The sequence below is a fragment of the Oncorhynchus nerka genome, linkage group LG2, assembly GCF_034236695.1.
Source record: "Oncorhynchus nerka isolate Pitt River linkage group LG2, Oner_Uvic_2.0, whole genome shotgun sequence".
NCBI lineage: Eukaryota > Metazoa > Chordata > Actinopteri > Salmoniformes > Salmonidae > Oncorhynchus > Oncorhynchus nerka.
In genome coordinates, this window is record NC_088397.1 from 83,274,688 (window position 1) to 83,298,036 (window position 23,349).

Consider the following 23,349-nt stretch of genomic DNA (forward strand, 5'->3'; position numbering starts at 1 on the left):
GGTCACAATACACATATTTAGCTGATGTTATTGTCGGTGTAGCGAAATGCTTGTGTTCCTAGCTCCAACAGTGCAGTAATATCTAACAATTCACAATACACACACATCTAAAAGTAAAAGAATGGAATTAAATATATAAATATTATCACGAGCAATGTCGGAGTGGCATTGACTAAAATACAGTAGAATACAGAATATACATATGAAATTAGTAAAGCAGTATGTAAACATTATTAAAGTGACTAGTGTTCCATTATTAAATAGAAAGATTGATAAAAAAAGATAGATAAAATGCCTGCATCATCAAATATCATTAGGGTACCACAATTTGAGATGGAAATCAAAAGTGTAGTAGGCTGTATCACATTCAGCCGTGATTGGGAGTCCCTTAGGACGGCGCACAATTATCCCAGCGTCATCCGGGTTTGGTTGGCCTAGGCCGCCATTGTAAATAAGAATTTGTTCTTAACTGACTTGCCTAGCTAAATGAAGGTTAAATAAACAATCAAAAAAATATACAGTCTTTGTCTTTCTGTATTTCAGTCTTTCATTCTTACTGTATTTCAGTCTTTGTCTATCAGTCTTTGTCTTTTCGTCTTTCAGTCTTTGTCTTTCTGTATTTCAGTCTTTGTCTTTCTGTATTTCAGTCTTTGTCTTTCTGTATTTCAGTCTTTGTCTTTCTGTATTTCAGTCTTTGTCTTTCTGTATTTCAGTCTTTGTCTTTCTGTATTTCAGTCTTTGTCTTTCAGTCTTTGTCTTTCTGTATTTCAGTCTTTCTGTATTTCAGTCTTTGTCTTTCTGTATTTCAGTCTTTCATTCTTTCAGACTTTCTGTGGCTGCTTGCTTTCTTCACTCTCTTCCCCCTCCTATTACTGAAGTCCATTTGAGAAGGATGACGATCCTCTTCCTGGGAGTCTTATACGACGACTGTTATTCTACGTAATATACAAACTATCAACACCAACTTGACACACGGAGTCACATTATCTAACAATGGCCTGTTGTAAGGACTGGTACTCTCTTACACCTTAATATCCCTGTATACTACCTACCTCCGTTGTGCCCTTGAACATGGGGCCACTGCTCTTCTCAGCCTCTGTACTACTCCCAGTGTGTCAGGTTGGGTACTGTGACAGCAACAAAATTAACAATATCTGTGCAAATGGACCAATAAAACATGTATTGTAGTATTGTATAATGAGACATCATTGTTTCGTTTCAATCTAATCTAGTTGTTCATTGTCCTGAATCATCTATAAATACTACAAAGCAGAATCAATGAGTTAGCCAGCTAACTTGCCTAAATCTTCTGATATAACTGTTTATTTTTTAGGAAGATAAGCTTGAAACAAGCATGGTCTAATTGATTCAACAAACAAAAACACATACCCAAGTTTATCGTTTTTTTTAATGAACCAGAAAATCAATAGCTTTTTCTGGTTACTTATTAAAGTTAAACTCGGTGATCCTATTTTGTAGTATATCCCTCAGGTGTGGGATACAGCCATTTATTATGGTGTGTGTGTGTCTGTGTGTGCGTGCATGTGTGCATGTGCGGGTGCATATCATCATTGGTATATTTTAATCGCACAAGTGTAGACTATTCCATGGGATCAGCTATCCCTTTTCTAGTGTGTTCTGGCACAGGCCTCATCATGGAGGCCTTGACTGGGGGACTTGACTGGGCCACGAAAAGAAACAACACAAGAGAAGAAGAGAGAGAAAAATAGAGGACAGAAGGAGAGAAAGGGAGAGTTATGGCTGGGTTTTCTATTTTGGGGATTTTGGACAGCCCAGATCCCACCGCTGACACCAATTCACAAAGTTCAGTTGGGAGCTTAGAATGCAGCACCTCAGCTTTGGTTCAGTCCCAGGTTATCCGTTCTCTCCAATGATCTAGTCTAACGAACAAAGCCTTGACTCATCATCTTAACTAATGTCTTTCTCTCCTCTTTTATTTTCCTTCCCTTTCTCTGTAGTGGATGTGCAAGTTCCTTGCTAGGCTTCGTCACCACTCCGGACAGAGTGGCCCATGGACCTGCGTACCCAGAGGTTGGTGCGTCCCGAGCCTGACTCGGTTATGCTGGCACCCCACCACTCCCTCTTCCTGGGAGCCCAGGACTCCCAGAAGCACCTGCCACAGCACATCCACGTGAGGAGCCCTTTCACAAACTTTATAGTTGAGATAGCCCTCCATGGCACTAGCCATGCTGTCACAGAAGCAATCAATGGCAAATATAGGAGGTGTGCCCTCTTTCCATCTCTATGATCCCTTTCCTTGGGCTGATATAAGTTCCTGAATATTGTCTATGGCCCAGTTTTCCGGTCATCACTAGTTACCACAACCACAAAGTCGTAAACCACACCTATTTCAAAAATGTATCCTTTTCAAACGTGATTTTAACACTAACCTTAACCACACTGCTAACCTTAAATTAAGACCAAAAAGCTCATTTTTGTTTTCGATATAGCCAATTTGGACTTTGTGATAACTAGTGAAAACCCAGTGCGCTTAAATGCAAATTGAATATATATATATTTTTTAATTTTACCTTTATTTAACCAGGCAAGTCAGTTTCTACACATTCTTATTTTCAATGACGGCCTGGGAACAGTGGGTTAACTGCCTGTTCAGGGGCAGAACGACAGATTTGTACCTTGTCAGCTCGGGGGTTTGAACTTGCAACCTTCCGGTTACTAGTCCAACGCTCTAACCACTAGGCTACGCTGCCGCCCCAAATCTGAATGGTCTCGTTTCAGTACGAGTACGACATGGAGCAGAGTCGCCAGGAGAAAGAGCAGGACAAGAGTCAGGAACTGCAGCAGCTGATGTATAAGGATAAGAGTGAGCAAAGTAAGTAACTGTGCCCCCTGGCCCTGTGGAGGACACATTGCATGGGATAGAAACGAGTAGAATGTCATCAGTATGTTATGGTACTCTATCACAGGAGGTTGGTGGAACCTTAATTATTATGAGCCGTCCTCCCCACAGCAGCCTCCACTGTACTGTATATCAAATCAAATTAAATTGTATTAGTCACATGCGCTGAGTACAACAGGTACAGTAGACCTTACAGTGAAATGCTTACTTAGGAGCCCCTAACCAACAATGAAGTTTAAAAAAATATGAGGAAGAATAAGAAATAAAAGTAACAAGTAATTAAAGAGCAGCAGTAAAATAACAGTAGCGAGACTATATACAGGGGGGGGGGGGGTACCGGTACAGAGTCAATGTGTGGGGGCATTGGTTAGTTGAGGTAATATGTACATAGGTAGAGTTATTAACTTCTTGCGTCGAGCCATCCCGGATCCGGTATCGTGACTACAGCCTCAAGCTCATTACCATAACGCAACGTTAACTATTCATGAAAATCGCAAATGAAATGAAATGAATCTATTTGCTCTCAAGCTTAGCCTTTTGTTAACAACACTGTCATCTCAGATTTTCAAAATATGCTTCTCAACCATTGCAAAACAAGCATTTGTGTAACAGTATTGATGGCTAACGTACCATTTAGCGTTAGCATTCAAAATGCAACATTTTCCACAAAAACCATAAAAGCATTCAAATAAAATCATTTACCTTTGAAGAACTTCAGATGTTTTCAATGAGGAGACTCTGTTAGATAGCAAATGTTCCGTTTTTACAAAAAATATTATTTGTGTCGACTAATCGCTCTGTTTTGTTCATCACGTTTGGGTAAGGAAAAAATAATAATAATAAGTCATTAAAACGCGAACTTTTTTCCAAATTAACTCCATAATATCGACAGAAACACGGCAAACCGATGTTTAGAATCCATCCTCAAGGTGTTTTTCACATATCTATCGACGATAACTGCCACGATGGATTTTTACTTTCTCTTCTGAAGAAATGGAACGCGCATGGACTTACAGATTACGCACACAGGACACCGGGCGGGACACCAGGTAAATGTAGTCTCTTATGGTCAATCTTCCAATGATATGCCTACAAACACGTCACAATGCTGCAGACACCTCGGGGAATAGACAGAAAGCGCGGGCTCATTCCTGGCGCATTCACAGCCATATAAGGAGACATTGGAACACAGCGCCTTCAGAATCTGGGGCATTTCCTGTATGAAAGTTCATCTTGGTTTCGCCTGTTGCATTAGTTCTGGGGCACTCACAGATAATATCTTTGCAGTTTTGGAGACGTCAGAGTTTTGTCTTTCCAAGGCTGTCAATTCCATGCATAGTCGAGCATCTTTTCGTGACAAAATATTGTGCTTAAAACGGGCACGTCTTTTTATCCAATAATGACACAGCGCCCCCATAGGTTCAAGAGGTTAAAGTGACTATGCATAGATGATAACAACAGAGAGTAGCAGTGGTGTAAAAGGGGGAGGGCAATGCAAATAGTCTGGGTAGCCATTATATTAGATGTTCAGGAGTCTTATGGCTTAGGGGTAGAAGCTGTTTTAGAAGCCTCTTAGACCTAAACTTGGCGCTCCGGGTACCGCTTGCAGTGTGGTAGCAGAGAGAACAGTCTATGACTAGGGTGGCTGGAGTCTTTGAAAATTTTTAGGGCCTTCCTCTGACACCACCTGGTGTAGAGGTCCTGGATGGTCCTGCCAGCTTGGCCCCAGTGATGTACTGGGAAGTATGCACTACTCTCTGTTGTGCCTTGTGGTCGGAGGCAGTGATGTAACCAGTCTCGATGATGCAGCTGTAGAACCTTTTGAGGATCTGAAGATCCATGCCAAATCTTTTCAGTCTCCTGAGGGTGAATAGGTTTTGTCGTGCCCTCTTCACAACAGTCTTGGTGTGCTTGGACCATGTTAGTCTGTTGGTGAAGTGGACACCAAGGAACTTAAAGCTCTCAACCTGCTCAGTTCCTCACGCTGCTTTCCAACGTCTTATCATCGACTCATTAAGGCCAAGCTCCCGTGCAGCAGCTCTATTTCCTTTTCCAACAGCCAGATCGATCGCCTTCAACTTGAAAGCTGCATCATATGCATTTCTCCGTGTCTTTGCCATGATGAGGGTGACAAAATTACTACCGTAATCAGAATGATGGGAAGTTTGAGCTCGCTTGATTTATGTGACGGTGCTCAGTTTTTTGGCGGCATGAATCTTGTGAAAGCTGGAAAAATCCATAAATTAGCCGCGTCATTGTATAAACCGCGAGGTTCAAAGCGTGGGAATAAAGTAGCGGCTTACAGTCCGGAAATTACGGTATTTAATTAATTAATTAATTTTGCTCCTTTGCACCCCATTATTTTTATTTCTACTTTGCACATTCTTCCATTGCAAATCTACCATTCCAGTGTTTTACTTGCTATATTGTATTTACTTTGCCACCATGGCCTTTTTTTGCCTTTACCTCCCTTATCTCACCTCATTTGCTCACATCGTATATAGACTTGTTTATACTGTGTTATTGACTGTATGTTTGTTTTACTCCATGTGTAACTCTGTGTCGTTGTATGTGTCAAACTGCTTTGCTTTATCTTGGCCAGGTCGCAATTGTAAATGAGAACTTGTTCTCAACTTGCCTACCTGGTTAAATAAAGGTGAAATAAATAAAATGGAAAGGCAATGTATGATGACACCTGTGCAATCTTGTAGGTAGTTTAGGTGTTTGTGTGCGTCGGTTTCGGTTAGTCCTTTGAATCCTACAATGTGTTGTATGGAACAAGGGGAATTCCATTATTTAAGTCAGTCTATTTGCGCATGAAACCTAAGTCAAAACAAGGAAGCAAGTAACATGGAGGACTTAATAATTGTACAATGTCATGTTGTTTGATGTCTTTTACTTTCTGGAAGGAAACTACTGTTAAAAAATGCAGCAAAGCAATCTGTAATTCACCAAATTCCTAAGAACCTGCCCATCAGAGTTCAGCTTCAAAGGGGTGAAATGCTGCCCCCTCTTTTTACTGCCAACGTCTGCTCTTGTTGATTCTGCCCGAGAGGAGATGACCAGGCCTCTGAGAGACGCTGATGGTAGGGTTCACCTTTTCTATTTGACAGAAAAACGGACTGTCTTTTGTTGTCTAATAGAAAGGCTGAATTATCAGAATGGGATTTTGTATTGAATTTTCTGAAATTACAATGCAAACTGTTTACATTTAGCCTCTTTAATGGCTTATCATTGTAAAACTTGCATTTCGCAAGTCACAGCAGTCAGGCGGTTGTCAGGCGGTTGTCTGACTGCTGTTACAAGGGAAATGCATAGCATCTCCTCTTTTGCTAATGTTGACGTTTTCAGTAGGTGCATTGAATATCCAGCTTTAATAAGCAGGAATAGAGGTAGATTGTTGATTTTAACACATGATGAAACTGCTTGTCAGTTATTATACAGTACAGATAAAATCTTTATATTTGAATTATTGTCCTGTATCCCGCCACTGACACTAAAATATAAAGTTCAGGGGTTGGAACCTGTTCAGGGAACAGAACCGAAAACCGGAAAATAACAAACAATTTCCTGCAACAGAATCCGAACCATGATACGAAGGTGATCTATACTGTTGTGGAACAGAAACGTTATTTTTAAAAGCATGGGAACCTTTAATAATATTATTTTACATTAAGGGAATTTTTTTTCAGTCCCACAAAAAAAGCAACAAGGTTTGTATGTAAAGCCCTCACTCTGTCACACATAAACGTATTCCAGTGTCTTTCTGCCAACTGGAAATCTTTGCCAGTGAGTGTGTAGGCAACCTGCCCCTCCCCATCTGGAGTGTGGTCTACTGTAGCCTACTGATGTTACTAGTGTGGTTCAGAAATTAGGGAGAGATTTTTTATTAGAGAAGATTGGATTCACTTTTTCAATCCTAGTTAGGTATACTATACAGTGCCTTCAGAAAGTATTCATATCCCTTGACTTATTCCACATTTTGTTGTGTTACAGCCTGAATTCAAAATAGATTCTATATATGTTTTTATTCTCACCCATCTACACACAATAACCCATAAAGTGAAAACATGTTTTTATAAATTCTTGCAAATGTAATGAAAATGAAGTACAGAAATATCTCATTTACATACAGTAAGTATTCACACCCCTTTGCTATGACACTCCAAATTGAGCTCAGGTGCATCCAATTTGTTTTGATCATCCTTCAGATGTCTTACAACTTGATTGGAGTCCACCTGTGGCCAATTCAATTGTTTGACATGATAGAAACACACCTGTTAAATCTTGTTAAGGCGAGGGGTTCCCCCAGTGAACTCCACCCCCCCCCCCCCCCTTCAGCTGAAAAGGTGGCACAGGGATAGAAATATTTAACCTCCACACATTAACAAGTCCAATACCTCAAATGAAAGATAAACACCTTGTTCATCTACCCAGCGTGTCAGATTTTAAAAATGTTTTACAGCGAAAACACAACATATATTTATATTAGACCACCACCAAACCAAAGAAAAAACATAGCCATTTTTTCCAGCAAAAGATAAAATCACAAAAGCAGGATTTAAAAAAAAATCAATCACTAACCTCTTGAAATTCTTCATCAGATGACAGTCATATGACATGTTACACAGTACATTTATGTTTTGTTCGATAATATGCATTTTATATCCATAAATCTCGGTTTACATTGACGCCATGTTCAGAAAATCCTCCAAAATATCTGGAGGAATTATAGAAAGCTACGCCAGATAACAGAAATACTCATCATAAACTTTGACTAAAGATACATGTTCTACATATAATTAACACTGGTTCTTAATGCAACCGCTGTGTCACATTTTTTTTTTTACGTTACGGAAAAAGCTTAACATTGCAATACTCTGAGACGGCGCTCAGACGTAACAATATTTCTCCGCCATGTTGGAGTCAACAGAAATACAAAATTACAACATAAATATTCCCTTACCTTTGATGATCTTTCATCAGAATGTAGTGCAAGGAGTCCTAGTTCAACAATACATCGTTTTGTTCCATAATGTTCAATTCTAGTGTCCAAGTAGCAGCATTTGCTATCACTTTCAGCTCACATGCCCAAAAAATGACTTCTGGTCCAGGATAACTTTGCATGAAAACTTCCAAAAGACATATATTACAGGTCGGAGAAACTGGTCAAACTAAGTGCAGAATCAATATTCAGGATGTTATAATCATATATATCCAATAACATTCCAACCGGATCATTCGTTTTCATCTGGGGCTGATTGGAACAGCCGTAGCACTCAAAGAGAAATGCGCCACAACAAAATGGCATTCTCTTGCGACACCAACTACTTTCCCTCCCAAAGTTCACAGCAAATGCTCCATTACACTTTCTACTGAATGAGGACATCTAGTGGAAGACGTAGGAAGTGTTTCCAGATCCATAACTTGTTGGGAAGGGAGGGGGCGATGACGTCAAAGTTGCCCCAACTTTCAGGATTTCAAAACTTGTTTGGAAGATTGCCTGCCCTGTGAGTTCTGTTATACTCACAGACATAATTCAAACGGTTTTTAGAAACTTCAGAGTGTTTTCTATCCAATATTAATAATAATATGCATATATTAGCAATTTAGGACAGATTTTGATGCAGTTCACTATGGGCACGCAATTCATCCAAAGTGAAAATACTGCCCCCTATCTGTAAGTGGTAAAAGGTCCCACAATTGACAGTGTGTGTCAGAGCAGAACCTATACCATGAAGTCCAAGGATCTGTCTGGAGATCTTCAAGATAAAATTTTGATGAGGCTTACAGTGCATTCAGAAATTATTCAGACCCCTTCACTTTTTCCACATTTTTTAAAATGTTACAGCCTTATTCTAAAATGGATTAAATTAATATCAATCATCAATACCCCATAATGAAAAAGCGAAAAAAGGTTTTTAGAAATGTTTGCAAATGTATTTAAAAAAAACAGAAATACCTTATTTACATAAGTATTCAGACTCTTTGCTATAAGACTCTAAATTGAGGTCAGGTGCATCCTGTTTTCATTGATCATCCTTGAGATGTTTCGATTTATATTGGAGTCCACCTGTGGTAAATTCAGTTGATTGGACATGATTTGGAAAGGCACATGGCTGTCTAAATATAAGATCCCACAGTTGACAGTGAATGTCAGAGCTAAAACCAAGCCATGAGGTCGAAGGAATTGTCCGCAGAGCTTTGAGACAGGATTGTGTTGAGGCACAGATCTGGGGAAAGGTACCAAAAAATGTCAGAAGCATTGAAGGTCCCCAAGAACACAATGGCCTCTATCATTATTAAATGGAAGAAGTTGGGAACCACCAAGACTCTTCCTAGAGCTGGCCGCCTGGCCAAACTGAGCAATCGGGGGAGAAGGGCCTTGGTCAGGACGGTGACCAAGAACCTGATGGTCACTCTGACATAGCTTCAGAGTTCCTCTGTGGAGATGTGAGAACCTTCAAGAAGGACAACCATCTCTGCAGCACTCCACCAATCAGGTCTTTATGGTAGAGTGGCCATGCGGAAGCCACTCCTCAGTAAAAGGCACATGACAGCCCGCTTTGAGTTTGCCAAAAGGTACCTAAAGGTCTCTCAGACCATGAGAAAATGAGAAACACAATTCTCTGGTCTGATGAAACCAAGATTGAACTCTTTGGCCTAAATGCCAGGCATCATGTCTGGTGGAAACCTGGCGCCATCCCTACGCTGAAGCATGGTGATGGCAACATTATGCTCTGGGGATGTGTTTCAGTGGCAGCGACTGGGAGACTAGTCAGGATCGCAGGAAAGATGAACAGAGCAAAGTACAGAGAGATCCTTGATGAAAACCTGCTCCATAGATATCAGGACCTCAGACTGGGGTGAAGGTTCACCTTCCAACTGGACAACGACACTAAGCACACAGTCAAGACAATGCAGGATTGGCTTCGGGTCAAGTCTCTGAATGTCCTTGAGTGGCCCAGCCAGAGCCCGGACTTAAACCCGATCGAACATCTCTGGAGAGACCTGAAAATAGCTGTGCAGCAATGCTCCCCATTCAACCTGACAGAGCTTGAGAGGATCTGCAGAGAAGAATGGGAGAAATTCCCCAAATACAGGTGTGACAATTCCTGTTTTTGCTTTGTCAATATGGGGTATTGTGGTGAGATGATTTAATCAATTTTAGAAAAAGGCTGTATTGTAACAAAATGTGGTTAAAAATCAAGTTGTCTGAATACTTTCCAAATGTACTGTAAGTGTGTGGGTGTGTTTTACTGTCGGTCTGAACACTCTTGCAGACATCTCTCTCTCTCTTCTCATCGTTTTTCTACTCAAGGACCGTATTCATAAAGTTTTCCCAGAGTAGAAGTGTTGATCTTGGATCAATTTTTCCTTTCCGGTCACAATGAATACGATTAGATGGACATAGGGCATTTGATCCTAGATTAGCATCTCCTACCCTGAGTCGCTTTTGCACAGCTTAGATACAGGGCAGAGTTCAATCAAACCTGCAAGGTGTCAGTTCACATGGTTCCTGGATCTGCAATAATATTGGTTAAAAAGTACTATAGTTCATCCCTTAAAAACATTGGGCTTGGATCTCTGATGATATAATGTCTGTCTGTGGTACTGTGTACAGGTACGCTGAGTGAAGTTTGCTGTTGTTTTTTCATGCAGTACTGTTAGTTTCTCATCGGACCAACGCTAAATAGGGTATCTAACACTTTTATTATGTGTTAAGTTATGTTATGAATTCTTATAGCAAGTCTTATAATGCACCATGAGATAGGCACTATAAGTGCATTCATAATGCATTATAAACAGGTGACTCATAGAAAGTTAGGAATATTATGTGCTTAAGCTACTGTACAATTCACAAATTATTATGATGGATTTCATATTGTTTTGACTGAGTTTAACTGCCATTAAGCCTTACCTGTCCATGCCAGGGTAGTGTGTAACAGGGTTTACCAGTGTGAAGACACTGGCACTTGACGGGAAGTATGTGAGTAATGCTGCTGACTAATGTTTGTCATGACGTTGAGGCGCTGTGCTGCATTCCCATCATATTGTCCTCTCCTGCTCTGAGGGGAATATTATGTCTCCTCCCTCCTTGTCTGTCCATTCATTTCCATCATATTGTCCTCTCCTGCTCTGAGGGGAATATTATGTCTCCTCCCTCCTTGTCTGTCCATTCATTTCCATCATATTGTCCTCTCCTGCTCTGAGGGGAATATTATGTCTCCTCCCTCCTTGTCTGTCCATTCATTTCCATCATATTGTCCTCTCCTGCTCTGAGGGGAATATTATGTCTCCTCCCTCCTTGTCTGTCCATTCATTTCCATCATATTGTCCTCTCCTGCTCTGAGGGGAATATTATGTCTCCTCCCTCCTTGTCTGTCCATTCATTTCTATCATATTGTCCTCTCCTGCTCTGAGGGGAATATTATGTCTCCTCCCTCCTTGTCTGTCCATTCATTTCCATCATATTGTCCTCTCCTGCTCTGAGGGGAATATTATGTCTCCTCCCTCCTTGTCTGTCCATTCATTTCTATCATATTGTCCTCTCCTGCTCTGAAGGGAATATTATGTCTCCTCCCTCCTTGTCTGTCCATTCATTTCTATCAGCAGTACCTTTAATATCACATTCCATGCAATGCCATTGAAACTTTTTGGAGGAGGGTTCATGTATCAATATTTTTGACACAAACATGACATGGTAGTGTAAGTTGAGTTTGCAAACATTTCTAAAAAACAGTTTTTGCTTTGTCATTGTAGCTCCCTTCAGTAACCACGAGCACAACCGTTCCTTGATTTTAACTGGCGGCTTTATTCTGTAGTTTTAGTCAGAATTATCACCTTCCGTGAGAACTATAAAGTAAATGAAAAATACAGTTAAGCACACTCTTACAACCTTATATTACGAGTGACTTATTAGCTTGGTATAACTCTGAAGTGCTTACATACATAACAGTTTAACCGGCGTTATAACGGGTTCAGATTAAACACATGAATAAAGGAACAAATACCTCATTGGCTGCTTATTACAGAAGGGGGGAAATCAAACTTCACACTTATTATTCCTGGCATGAATTCACACTTCATCCTAACATACACTCTTCAACCTTTATGAACTACACCCGATGACATGAAAACTTAGCTAACGCAGCGCAGGATTGCCTTCCCTCCAAAAGTGTGTTGCTACAATAAGGATCCCCGTTACAACAGTATTAGCTACGTAGTTCCGCTTGTATTATCATTTCTCCCGCACAGCGGACACATAAACAATTCAAACAAAAGACAACGACATAACCTGTAAGTCTAACTGTCAGTTACACTCCCACCAATCACCGGTGATTTCTGTGAAAGGTATCTGCAGGTTTCTTGATCGGCTTCCAGGAGGGTGACTGTCTTATGGATGGGCCTCTCCAGATAGGTGGGTTTGGTGATGCGTTTACCTCTCTCATCTGGGGTTGAGTCGCTGATCAGTAACTTGAATCTTCTCACCCGGCCATCCTGTCCCGGGTACACTTCTGTAACCTTTGCCAATTTCCACTGGTTGCGTGGTGCAGTATCATCTTGCAAAATGACAATGTCATTAATCCTTGCGTTTCTTCTGTCTTTACTCCATTTCTGTCTGTGTTGGAGGTTTAATGCGTTGAATATGGTTAGCTACAAAGACGTGGAATCTTCTGGCTTCATTGTTGATGTAGACAAGAACTACCTTCGAGTCTGTCCAGAAGTATTCCTGTAGACCTTGTATCTCTAGCTCCTTTTGAGCATGTCACTTGTTCGAACAGCTACCACCGCTGCTGAAAGTTCCAGTCGTGGTATAGTCGTAACCTTGGAAGGGGCGACTCTCGACTTCGCCATAACTAGGGAGCAATGAACTTCTCCTGCGGTGCTGATTGTTCTGAGGTATGAGCACTCTCCATAACCTGAGGTACTAGCGTCGGAGAAGTGATGGAGCTCATAACTCTGCACCTCCTTGAAACTTGATGGCAAATAGCTTCGTTGGATCCTTACTTCAGACAAGTTGTGTAGACCTTGGAGCCAGAATTCCCACTGGGAACGTAGCTCATCTGGAAGGGGGTCATCCCAGTCGATTTTGTCACGACACATCCGCTGCAAGATCTGCTTCCCCGCCAGGACAAAGGGTGCCACAAACCCAAGCGGATCATATACAGAGGCTACTGTAGACAACACTCCTCTTCTTGTGAGTGGGCGTTCCTTGACAACTACTCTAAACTGGAACTCGTCTGATGCGACACACCACAGTACACCAAGTGCTCTCTCCATGTGTGGTTCACCCAGAGCCATATCCAGGTCTTTGGCACCCTTGGCACGTTCTTCCTTGGGAATTGTGGCTATAACTTCCTTGCTGTTAGAGATAAACTTGTGCAACCGAAGTTTGCCGATGCTGCAAAGCTCTCTTGCTTTTTTCACCAGCTGGGCTGCTTCAGCTTCAGACGATACGCTCGTCAACCCATCATCAACATAAAAGTTCCTTTCTATGAACTGGATAGACTTCTCGCTGAAGCTTCCTCGTCCTTCGGCAGCAAGATGTTTGATACCATAGTTGGCGCAACCAGGAGATGAAGCTGCGCCGAACAAGTGGACCTTCATACGATACACTGAGGGTTGAGACTCTAGATCTCCGTTCTCCCACCAAAGGAACCGTAGATAATCTTGGTCTTCTGCTTTCACATGAAACTGGTGGAACATGCACTCTACGTCACACATGATTGCAACGGGACCCTTACGAAAACGACAAAGGACGCCCAGCAATGTGTTTGTCAACTCTGGACCGATAAGGAGATGATCATTCAAGGACGTCTCTCGAAACTTAGCTGAGCAGTCAAAGACGACTCGTATCTTCCCAGGCTTTTGTGGGTGATAAACTCCATGGTGCGGGATGTACCATGATGGATGCTTGTTAATTTCCTCTTTAGAGACCTTCTCAGCATCTCCACAAGCTATAGTCTCTTCCATAAATGCTGTGTAGTCCTTGTAGTACTGCTTGTCTCTCCTTAGCCTCCTTTCCAGGCACTTGAGTCGGTGAACTGCACATGTTTTATTGTTCGGCAGATTGGGTCTTTCTTCCTTAAACGGCAGCGGCATCTCATAATGTCCATTGTCCTTACGTCTGATGCCCTCTTTCATTTTCTTCAGGAACCGGATATCCTCTTGAGATATGAGGTCCTCTTCTGCAGCTCTCTCGTTGAAGTCAGATTCAAGCGTCTTGATAATGTCCAGTGTTGTGATTACCTCTCTTACATGTGTTCTACAAACATAGTGTACTTGATTTGTGAGGTTGGAAGAAGATTGAAGGCTTTGCATCACCTGTCTAACGATAACCCGATGACTCACTCCAATAGGGTCGCCATAGTCGATACGTGGATTTCCATAGCCGACTATGCTCCAGCCAAGATCTGTTCTCTGAGCAAAAGGCTGATTTCCCTTACCAGACACAATTTCTCTTGGAAGGAGAGCCTGGGAGCAGTTGTAGCCAATTAAGAGACCGACATCACAGCTCTGTTGAGGAGCAATCTCCTCTGCAATGTGTTCAAGATGAGACCATGCTCTTGCAGTCTCTGGAGTAGGAATATGATCTCTGTTTGCAGGAATAAACTCTCTCGAGTAGGTCGTTGGCAGAGGGATTTTCTTCTCCAAGTAAAACCCTCTAACCTGCAAACCAGACAGCTTCTGGCAGGGCACAATAGTATTCCTTGAAGCCATTGTAGAGAGTTTCAGTTGGACTGGCTCCTTCCTTGTATTGAGAGCCTTTGTTGTCTCTTCAAGGATAAAAGTGGTGTCGCTCTGGGTGTCAAGAAGTGCATACACAAGAACTTCACGATCTGGCTCACTTGTGGTTGACACCCATACTGGAATGATTGTGGAGGTGTGAGTGTTAATGTCCCTTACGACTCTGTTAGATATGGCCTCACTTGATGCTCTTGTCCCCTTATCTCGTGGGGGCTCTGTCTTCCTATCCCTTAACCTTTCTTTAGTACGATCTTCGTGCAGGCAGGATGGATGCCTCCTCTGACACGTGTCACAGGTGTTCCTGTTATCACAATCTTTCGATCGATGCCCAGGCCTTAAACAGCCAAAGCACAATTTATTCTCTTGAACAAACTTCTGTCGCTCTGCGGTGGGCTTATCCATGAACTTCCAGCATTTGTGGAGACTGTGACCTGACTTCTCACAGAAGACACAACTAGTAACAGTATCTTTCTCATCAGAGTTAGTTGCTAATACCCTTGCTCCGGGGTTTTGAATCCTTGGCGTCTTAAGTTTCCCATCTTCACTTGGGTTCAAAGCATGAAGGGATGTTACAGGATTGCAAGCAATCTTGGCTTCTCTCGTGAGAAACTTCACAAACTGACTGAAGCTAGGAAAGATCTCCGTTTCTTCTAAGATGTCTGTGACCTTTCTATTCCATCTTGAAGTTAGCCAATCTGGAAGTTTAGCGAGGATCTTTTGGTTTTCATTACAGTCATTAAGCACCTCCAGGCCCTTATTCTGAGACATAGCAGCTTCACAGCTGCGAAGAAAGTCTACAAGGTCTCTAAGTTCAAGACTGTCCTTGGATCCTATCGTAGGCCATGCATTGAGCTTATCTCTGAAAGACTTGGCGATGAAGAATTTGTTTCCGTACCTTTCTTCAAGAATGGTCCAAGCAGCATGGTAGGCTGATTCTGTTCCTAACATAAAGTAACTTTCGATGGCTTTCTTGGCAGGCCCACCGACATATTTTCTTAAGTAATATATCTTCTCAGTTGTTGGTATGTTCTTCCTGTCTATCAGAGTCTGAAAAGAGACCTTCCAGTCAGTGTACGAGAGAGGCTCTCCATTGAATGTTACTGGTTCTGGTATGGGGAGGCGGCTTTCACTGATTGATTCCGCTAGTAACCCGAACATGGTCTTGGTGCCATCTTCTTGCTGTGTGCTTGTCACAACATGTTGTGGTGAGAGACTGTGAAATGAGCCACTTCTGTGCATGCCTTCTTTCACAGATTTGCAGTTAGAGAGTAGTTCTCTCTTCTCGTCCTCTGAGTTTTCATCTTGCTCATACACTTGCATTCGCGCCTTGGCAGCATTTAGTTTCTTGAGCACTTCTAGGCGCTCTAACTCTCTACGCTTGTCTTCTAGTGTCCTTCGTCTGGCAGCATTTTCTACCTCTAACTTGACTCGCAGCCTAGTTTCTTCTAAGCTGCGTTTCACAGCCTCAGCTTCTTGCTCCGCTGTCCTCTTCTTATCTTCATCTTCGAGTCGCTGAAGCTCTTCTAGTTGGCGTTCTTGCTTAACCATTACTTCTAAAGCTGCTTGGTTAGCAGCAACTTCCGCCGCAGCCTCTTGTCTCTTGACAGATGACACGCTTGAGCGTCTGGAGTTGACCTTTGAGTTGCTTTGAGACTGGGAGGAAGCACTTGAGGGCTGATAGTTGAGACTTGACTTATGTGAGAGTTCGGACATGCACAAGGAATTGCTGTCCTTCCAGTGCAACTCTATCTGGTTACTTTGACCTTCTTCCCTGCCTTTTAAATGACACCTTACAGTCTTGATAATAGACATTGTAACTGCTTTACAAGTATCAACTCTGCGTCGTATATCGTTGTCGGGAATGTCGATTTGACGCTAATTTACATAGACAAGGTTTAGCTCTGTAGAGGTATGGCTAATCTTGTTTAAGAGGTCTTCTAGTAGGTCTTCAGAGCAACAGCCTGTCAGTGACAGTTTTGCTTCCTTTACCAGAGCCTTCCACTTCTCATAGCTGACCCTGAAACGATGTTCGAGCTGTCTCCACCTTTCGTCGCGCAGTTCTCTGCCCTTTTCAGTTAACCTGCGGACCCTCTCACCTTTTTGTGGCTCTTGTTGTGCTATCTCATTAGCAGCCTCTGTATCATCATTCACTGGCCAAAGTGACTCCACACCAGTCTGGGCCTCTTCCTGCTGTTCTGTTTGTTCTGATGAAGGCTCAAAGTTTGCGAGGTGATGCTGCAGCTGCTCAACTTGACCCACCCCATCTCTGTCACCTTTAGTGAAACTACCTCTTTCTGACATTCTAAATCAAGTCAAATCAATTCTAGCTAAGGTTTGGATAAGTGAGTAGGTAATTTAAACCTCAGTACGTGGTATAAACATGTATAATGCTGGTAACAAAGGCTTGAACAAACACCTTACCAAACAATTACACTATTAACTTACAGGTGAAAATATAATTAATAGGTGTACGCTGACCCTTAATGTTTGTGACTATATATTTTTAGTAAGTATCAAATAATATTTTTCAGTAATACACATACCAGCGATACATTAAGATAGAAAGAGCAAATGCATAATACCAGAGTCTTTATGAAATAGACAACTATCTCCAGTCCTTACGAATTGTAATCTTAAAGTCTCTTATTAGCTGTTCACAAGGCTAGGACCACCTTCAAACACCTTGACTTGTACTTGCGTGTCTGACTTTCCTGTTAGTCTTGACCTTATGTTGCCTCACGATGCTTCCTTATGTGGAGATGTTCTTCTTAGTTTGCAGGTAGGTGCAAAACTCTTATCTGGCAGATGACAGAGTCTACCAGGATTTGGGAATCTTGTAGACGTTTTACAGCTGGATGAGATTCTTCTTTCTCTCTTGCTCGTGAAGAGCATTGAGTTCTCACTGTAGCTCCCTTCAGTAACCATGAGCACAACCGTTCCTTGATTTTAACAGGCGGCTTTATTCTGTAGTTTTAGTCAGAATTATCACCTTCCGTGAGAACTATAAAGTAAATGAAAAATACAGTTAAGCACACTCTTACAACCTTATCTTACGAGTGACTTATTAGCTTGGTATAACTCTGAAGTGCTTACATACATAACAGTTTAACCGGCGTTATAACGGGTTCAGATTAAACACATGAATAAAGGAACAAATACCTCATTGGCTGCTTATTACAGAAGGGAGGAAATCAAACTTCACACTTATTATTCCTGGCATGAATTCACACTTCATCCTAACATACACTCTTCAACCTTTATGAACTACACCCGATGACATGAAAACTTAGCTAACGCAGCGCAGGATTGCCTTCCCTCCAAAAGTGTGTTGCTACAATAAGGATCCCCGTTACAACAGTATTAGCTACGTAGTTCCGCTTGTATTATCATTTCCCCCGCACAGCGGACACATAAACAATTCAAACAAAAGATAACGACATAACCTGTAAGTCTAACTGTCAGTTACAGTCATCATGGGTATTGTGTGTAGATTGAGGGGGGAAAAAATGTTTTAATCAACTTCAAAACAAGGCTGTAATGTAACAAAATGTTGAAAAGGTCAATGGGTCCGAATACTTTCTGAATGCACTGTATACAGTTGAAGTCGGAGGTTTACATAAACTTAGGTTGGAGTCATTAAAACTTGTTTTTCAACCACTCCACAAATTTCTTGTTAACAAACTATAGTTTTGGCAAGTCGGTTAGGACATCTACTTTGTATATGACACAAGTAATTTTTCCAACAACTGTTTACAGACAGATTATTTCACTTATAATTCACTGTATCACAATTCCAGTGGGTCAGAAGTTTACATACACTTAATAGACGGTGCCTTTAAACAGCTTGGAAAATTCCAGAAAATGATGTCATGGCTTTAGAAGATTCTGATAATTTACATAATTTGAGTCAATTGGAGGTGTACCTGTGGATGTATTTCAATGCCTACCTTCAAATTCAGTGCCTCTTTGCTTGAAATCATGGTAAAATAAATCAGAAAAACAATTGTAGACCTCCACAAGTGGTTCATCCTTGGGAGCAATTTCCAAACGCCTGAAGGTACCACATTAATCTGTACAAACAATAGTACGCAAGTATAAACACCATGGGACCACGCAGCCGTCATACCGCTCAGGAAGGAGACACGTTCTGTCTCCTAGAGATAAACGTACTTTGGTGTGAAAAGTGCAAATGCGTAATAGGGTATTTTATTGTATTTTATTGTACCCAAATTATGGCGTGCCGTGTAAAGGAACGGGGACGAAGACCAAAACAAACACTAGACAAAACACAGGGTTGAAACCCAAACAAAAGAGCGAGTAGTACCTCGAATAAATAACACAAGCGCACAATGATTAACAATGAGACCTGTAATCATCTGCGCAATCCACAATGGCACGAAACCCAAAACGCACAGCACAGGTGTTCCAACGAACCAACAGACATTGTTACAATAATGGACAGGACACTGGTAAACCAGGGCACACTTATACAATTACTAATCACTGGGAATAGGGGCCAAGTGTGTGTAATGAATGTTCCGGAGGGATCCGTGACACTCTGATTGGGTGACTCTGTTGACGGACAGGTGCTGTGGCCAGTCCCCTGGTGAAACAGAAACTCAGAAGCCAAATCCTGAAGAGGACGGAGCAGGCCGCCCTGGAGACGACCGCCTCCAACCCCACCAGAAACACGCCCAGGAGTTACAGGTGAGAATCGACCCAGGAGAGACATTGATTAAAGTTTCTACTTTAAAAAATGTATGATTGTGAGAGTGAGAGAGCTGTGTGTGTCCACTCAAGAAAATATACTGTTATTAGACTCCCATGCCTTTGGTGGAACTACCAACTTTTTCTTCTCACCTATCCAATCCTGTCCCACAAATGATCCTCATAAGGGATAAAAGTAAGACAAATGTACCTCTAAAACAATCTAGATAGGCCTGAGTGACTCAGTAGATTAGGTGATAGATTACAGCCTGACTGACTGGCCTGAGTGACTCAGTAGATTAGGTGATAGATTACAGCCTGACTGACTGGCCTGAGTGACTCAGTAGATTAGGTGATAGATTACAGCCTGACTGACTGGCCTGAGTGACTCAGTAGATCCTGTCAGTGGTCACCAACCTTTTCTGAGTCAAGATTACCTTGGAAGTCAAAAAGCAAGCCACTCAGAACTACCACTCAGAGTTTTTTAACATGACTTTAAAAAAAATTACATTAACCTAATAAAAACTCTTCTGTAGGAATGACATTTGTGAAGTAGGCCTAATACTTTATCACAGCATATTGACTAAATGTATGGCCTGACAATATTGTTCTTCTCAGACTTTATTATATTTCAAAACTCAAGCTTTGATAACAAAATAGATCAGTTGGTGTAGCACTTGCAAGGCACTGCTGAGCATACATTTGAATAAATTATAACAATTAGCTGTTTTATTTTACTGGACTGATGGTACTGTACCTGCATCTGATTGTTATGGTGCGTTCAAGACAACTGGGAACTCGGGGAAAAAGAGGTCAAATCATGACGTCAGTGAACTTCAGGTCGGAACGTCGGAGCTTTAGAAAGATGCCAACGTTTCCGAGTTGTTCAAAACCATTTTCCCCAGTCGGATCTCATTATTTTCAGAGATCACAGTTGTCTTGAACACGACATGAGTCTCAGTGGAGGGAAGAAGAGAGCAGCAAAGGGTTCGGGTCTCATGGTCACTGCTCTCTCCTTTTTCCCCTCTGTTGAGACTGACAAGAGAGAGGGAAACAGTCTTCCACCTGATGCCGTTAACTTGAGTAGCACCGCATCTGCCTCAGGCACAAATTCATATTGTTCCTATGACCAGAGAAAGTCAAATACTCGTCGATATTAAAATAGACGAGCTGCTAATAATAATTCAAACGCAGGTCTATCGATACACTTGGCCACTCATTCATTGCAGCTGCATCTTGAGTGGAAGTAGAGAGAAGCATGTTTTCTGTTTTGTAATGGTGTTGAATAAAAACACTGCTGACAGCGCTGAATAAAACATTAACTCAGTCATAAAAACAGCAGCTGTTTGATGTATTCTTTCACAGTCTCTCTCTGGTCATGGTTTTAAATGTTATTTAATCTCACACAGACTAGTGTCAAACTTTACTGTGGCCAGGGTCGTGGGTAGGTGGGTAGCTGTAGGTAGGCACGGTGATTTGAGCTATCTGATTGGCCAGCACGGTAGGCTCTCATGATTTAGCCACAAGATCTCCCATTCCACCGGGTCGGCGGAGTTTGTCTTTTCAGACAAATGAAAGGGTACAGAATGGGAACACTGCTGACCCGGTACTACCAACAGAGCAACCCAGAGAAAGAAAAAAGGAGCTCAAGCTTTTCTACAGAAATGTTTGGTGATCCACTAAGAATACCTTGAAGATCGCGATCGACCGTTTGGTGACCACTGGATTAGGTGATAGATTACAGCCTGAGTGACTCATTAGATTAGGTGCTAGATTACAGCCTGAGTGACTCATTAGATTAGGTGCTAGATTACAGCCTGAGTGACTCATTAGATTAGGTGCTAGATTTTAGCCTGACTGACTGGCCTGAGTGACTCATTAGATTAGGTGCTAGATTACAGCCTGAGTGACTCATTAGATTAGGTGATAGATTACAGCCTGAGTGACTCATTAGATTAGGTGATAGATTACAGCCTGAGTGACTCATTAGATTAGGTGCTAGATTACAGCCTGAGTGACTCATTAGATTAGGTGATAGATTATAGCCTGAGTGACTCATTAGATTAGGTGATAGATTACAGCCTGAGTGACTCATTAGATTAGGTGATAGATTACAGCCTGAGTGACTCATTAGATTAGGTGATAGATTACAGCCTGAGTGACTCATTAGATTAGGTGCTAGATTACAGCCTGAGTGACTCAATTGATTAGGTGATAGATTACAGCCTGAGTGACTCATTAGATTAGGTGATAGATTACAGCCTGAGTGACTCATTAGATTAGGTGATAGATTACAGCTAGACTGACTGGCCTGAGTGAAGTAATATTTTACAATACGATTCTTTACTGTCCATTTTCATCAAGATTATTTTTGAGGCCACCAGTAATAGAACACAAAACAATAGACACTTAGCAATGGTTATTTAACATTTTGGTGGATGACTCAACTGACTGTCTTGGTTGCATAGGGAACTGGCCCCAGATCCTGACATGCCCCCAAAGCCTCACATGGTGACCCCTGTTGTCCATCATCCACCATGTGACCAACGCAAGGACACGCCCCTCAGAAGAACAGGTGAGACATTTTGTAATTTGTACATTTACTACAAGATTGTTTCCCGTTCTCACTATGGTGTCATCGGGTGACAATGTAAACAACATGCGGTCGACTCCTGACAATGGTTTGGGTCTGCCATGAAAGATGTGCTAAACCAGAGCACAGCAGTGCTCATCTAGGATCACTTTGACCTTTTAGAACATAATTAATCAGATTGCATGGACAGGGATATGATCCTACAGTAGTTCAGCATTCTTACTCTGATAGTTGTTGGGTGAGTTATGTAGTTGGATACATGTTAACACACATATACTGAACACTGATGTAGAGAGAGACAGAGTTCAGAGGGAGGAGACACCAAGCCTAGAGGGGAACAGAGAGAAAGAACAAGAGAGTAAATTACTAGACAAAAAGTCTGTCATTTTCCGCTTAGAGGAAAACCGCGCTGACGCGGGCAGCCGCCGCTCAGGGGGACTGTGAGCTCTCGTTCTCCTTGGCCGACTTGAGTAAGACATTTAAGCATGTTAATCTTTAGCAAGGCTGCCAGCCCAGACGGCATCCCAAGCCGGGACCTCAGAGGATGTGCAGACCAGCTGGCTGGAGTGTTAATGGCCACTGACTTCTGTCTTCATTAAGTGCTTTTCGCATACTGCCCCAACAGATCCACCGATGATGCTATCTCTATTGCACTCCACACTGCCCTCTCCCACCTGGAACAACTATACGAGAATGATGTTCATTGACTACAGCTCAGCGTTCAACACCATAGCACCCTCCAGACTCATCACTAAGCTAAGGACCCTGGGACTGAACACTTCCCTCCGAAACTGGATCCTGGACTTCCTGACGGGTTGCCCCCAGGTGGTTGTGGTTGGCAACAACATCTCCACCACGCTGACCATCGCCACGGGGCTCCTCAGAGGTGCTTGGTTAGTTCCCTCCTATACTCCCTGTTTACCCACGACTCTGTATCCGCCACCATCATTAAGTTTACTGACGACACAACGGTGGCAGGCCTGATCACTGACGATGATGAGACAGCCTATAGGGAGGAGTTCAGAGACCTGGCAGTGTGGTGCCAGGACATCAACCTCTCCCTCAATGTCAGCAAGACAAAGGAGTTGATCGTGGACTACAGGAAACGGAGTGCACACCACCCCCCATTCACATCGACGATGCTGTAGTGGAGAGGGTCGAGAGCTTCCTCTGTGTCCACATGACTAAGGATATATCATGGTCCACTCACACCAACACAGTCATGAAGAGGGCACAACAATGCCTATTCCCCCTCAGGATGCTGAAAAGATTTTGCATGGGCACACAGAACCTCAAAAAGTTCTACAGCTGAACCATTGAGAGCATCTTGACTGGCTGCATCCCCGCCTGGTACTGCTTGCCATCCAACCGTAAGGCTCTACAGAGGGTACTGGAATAGGGAGAGATTGAATATGCC

General features: G+C 42.2%; 1 protein-coding gene across 2 annotated transcripts in view; it reads left to right on the forward strand.

The window, feature by feature from the left end:
• Positions 1-23,349, forward strand: part of LOC115122145 (histone deacetylase 7-like) — an 81,412-nt gene that overhangs the window by 16,472 nt on the left and 41,591 nt on the right. The window contains exons 3-6 of one of the 2 annotated variants that reach the window (XM_029651336.2): positions 1,980-2,152; positions 2,761-2,854; positions 19,219-19,339; positions 21,808-21,914. In XM_029651336.2, the coding sequence (XP_029507196.2) occupies positions 2,033-2,152; positions 2,761-2,854; positions 19,219-19,339; positions 21,808-21,914 (442 nt within the window). In that variant the 5' untranslated portion in view covers positions 1,980-2,032. Of the gene's footprint in view, positions 1-1,979; positions 2,153-2,721; positions 2,855-19,218; positions 19,340-21,807; positions 21,915-23,349 lie in introns of those variants that run through there. The other variant, XM_029651337.2, reaches the window with a different exon arrangement.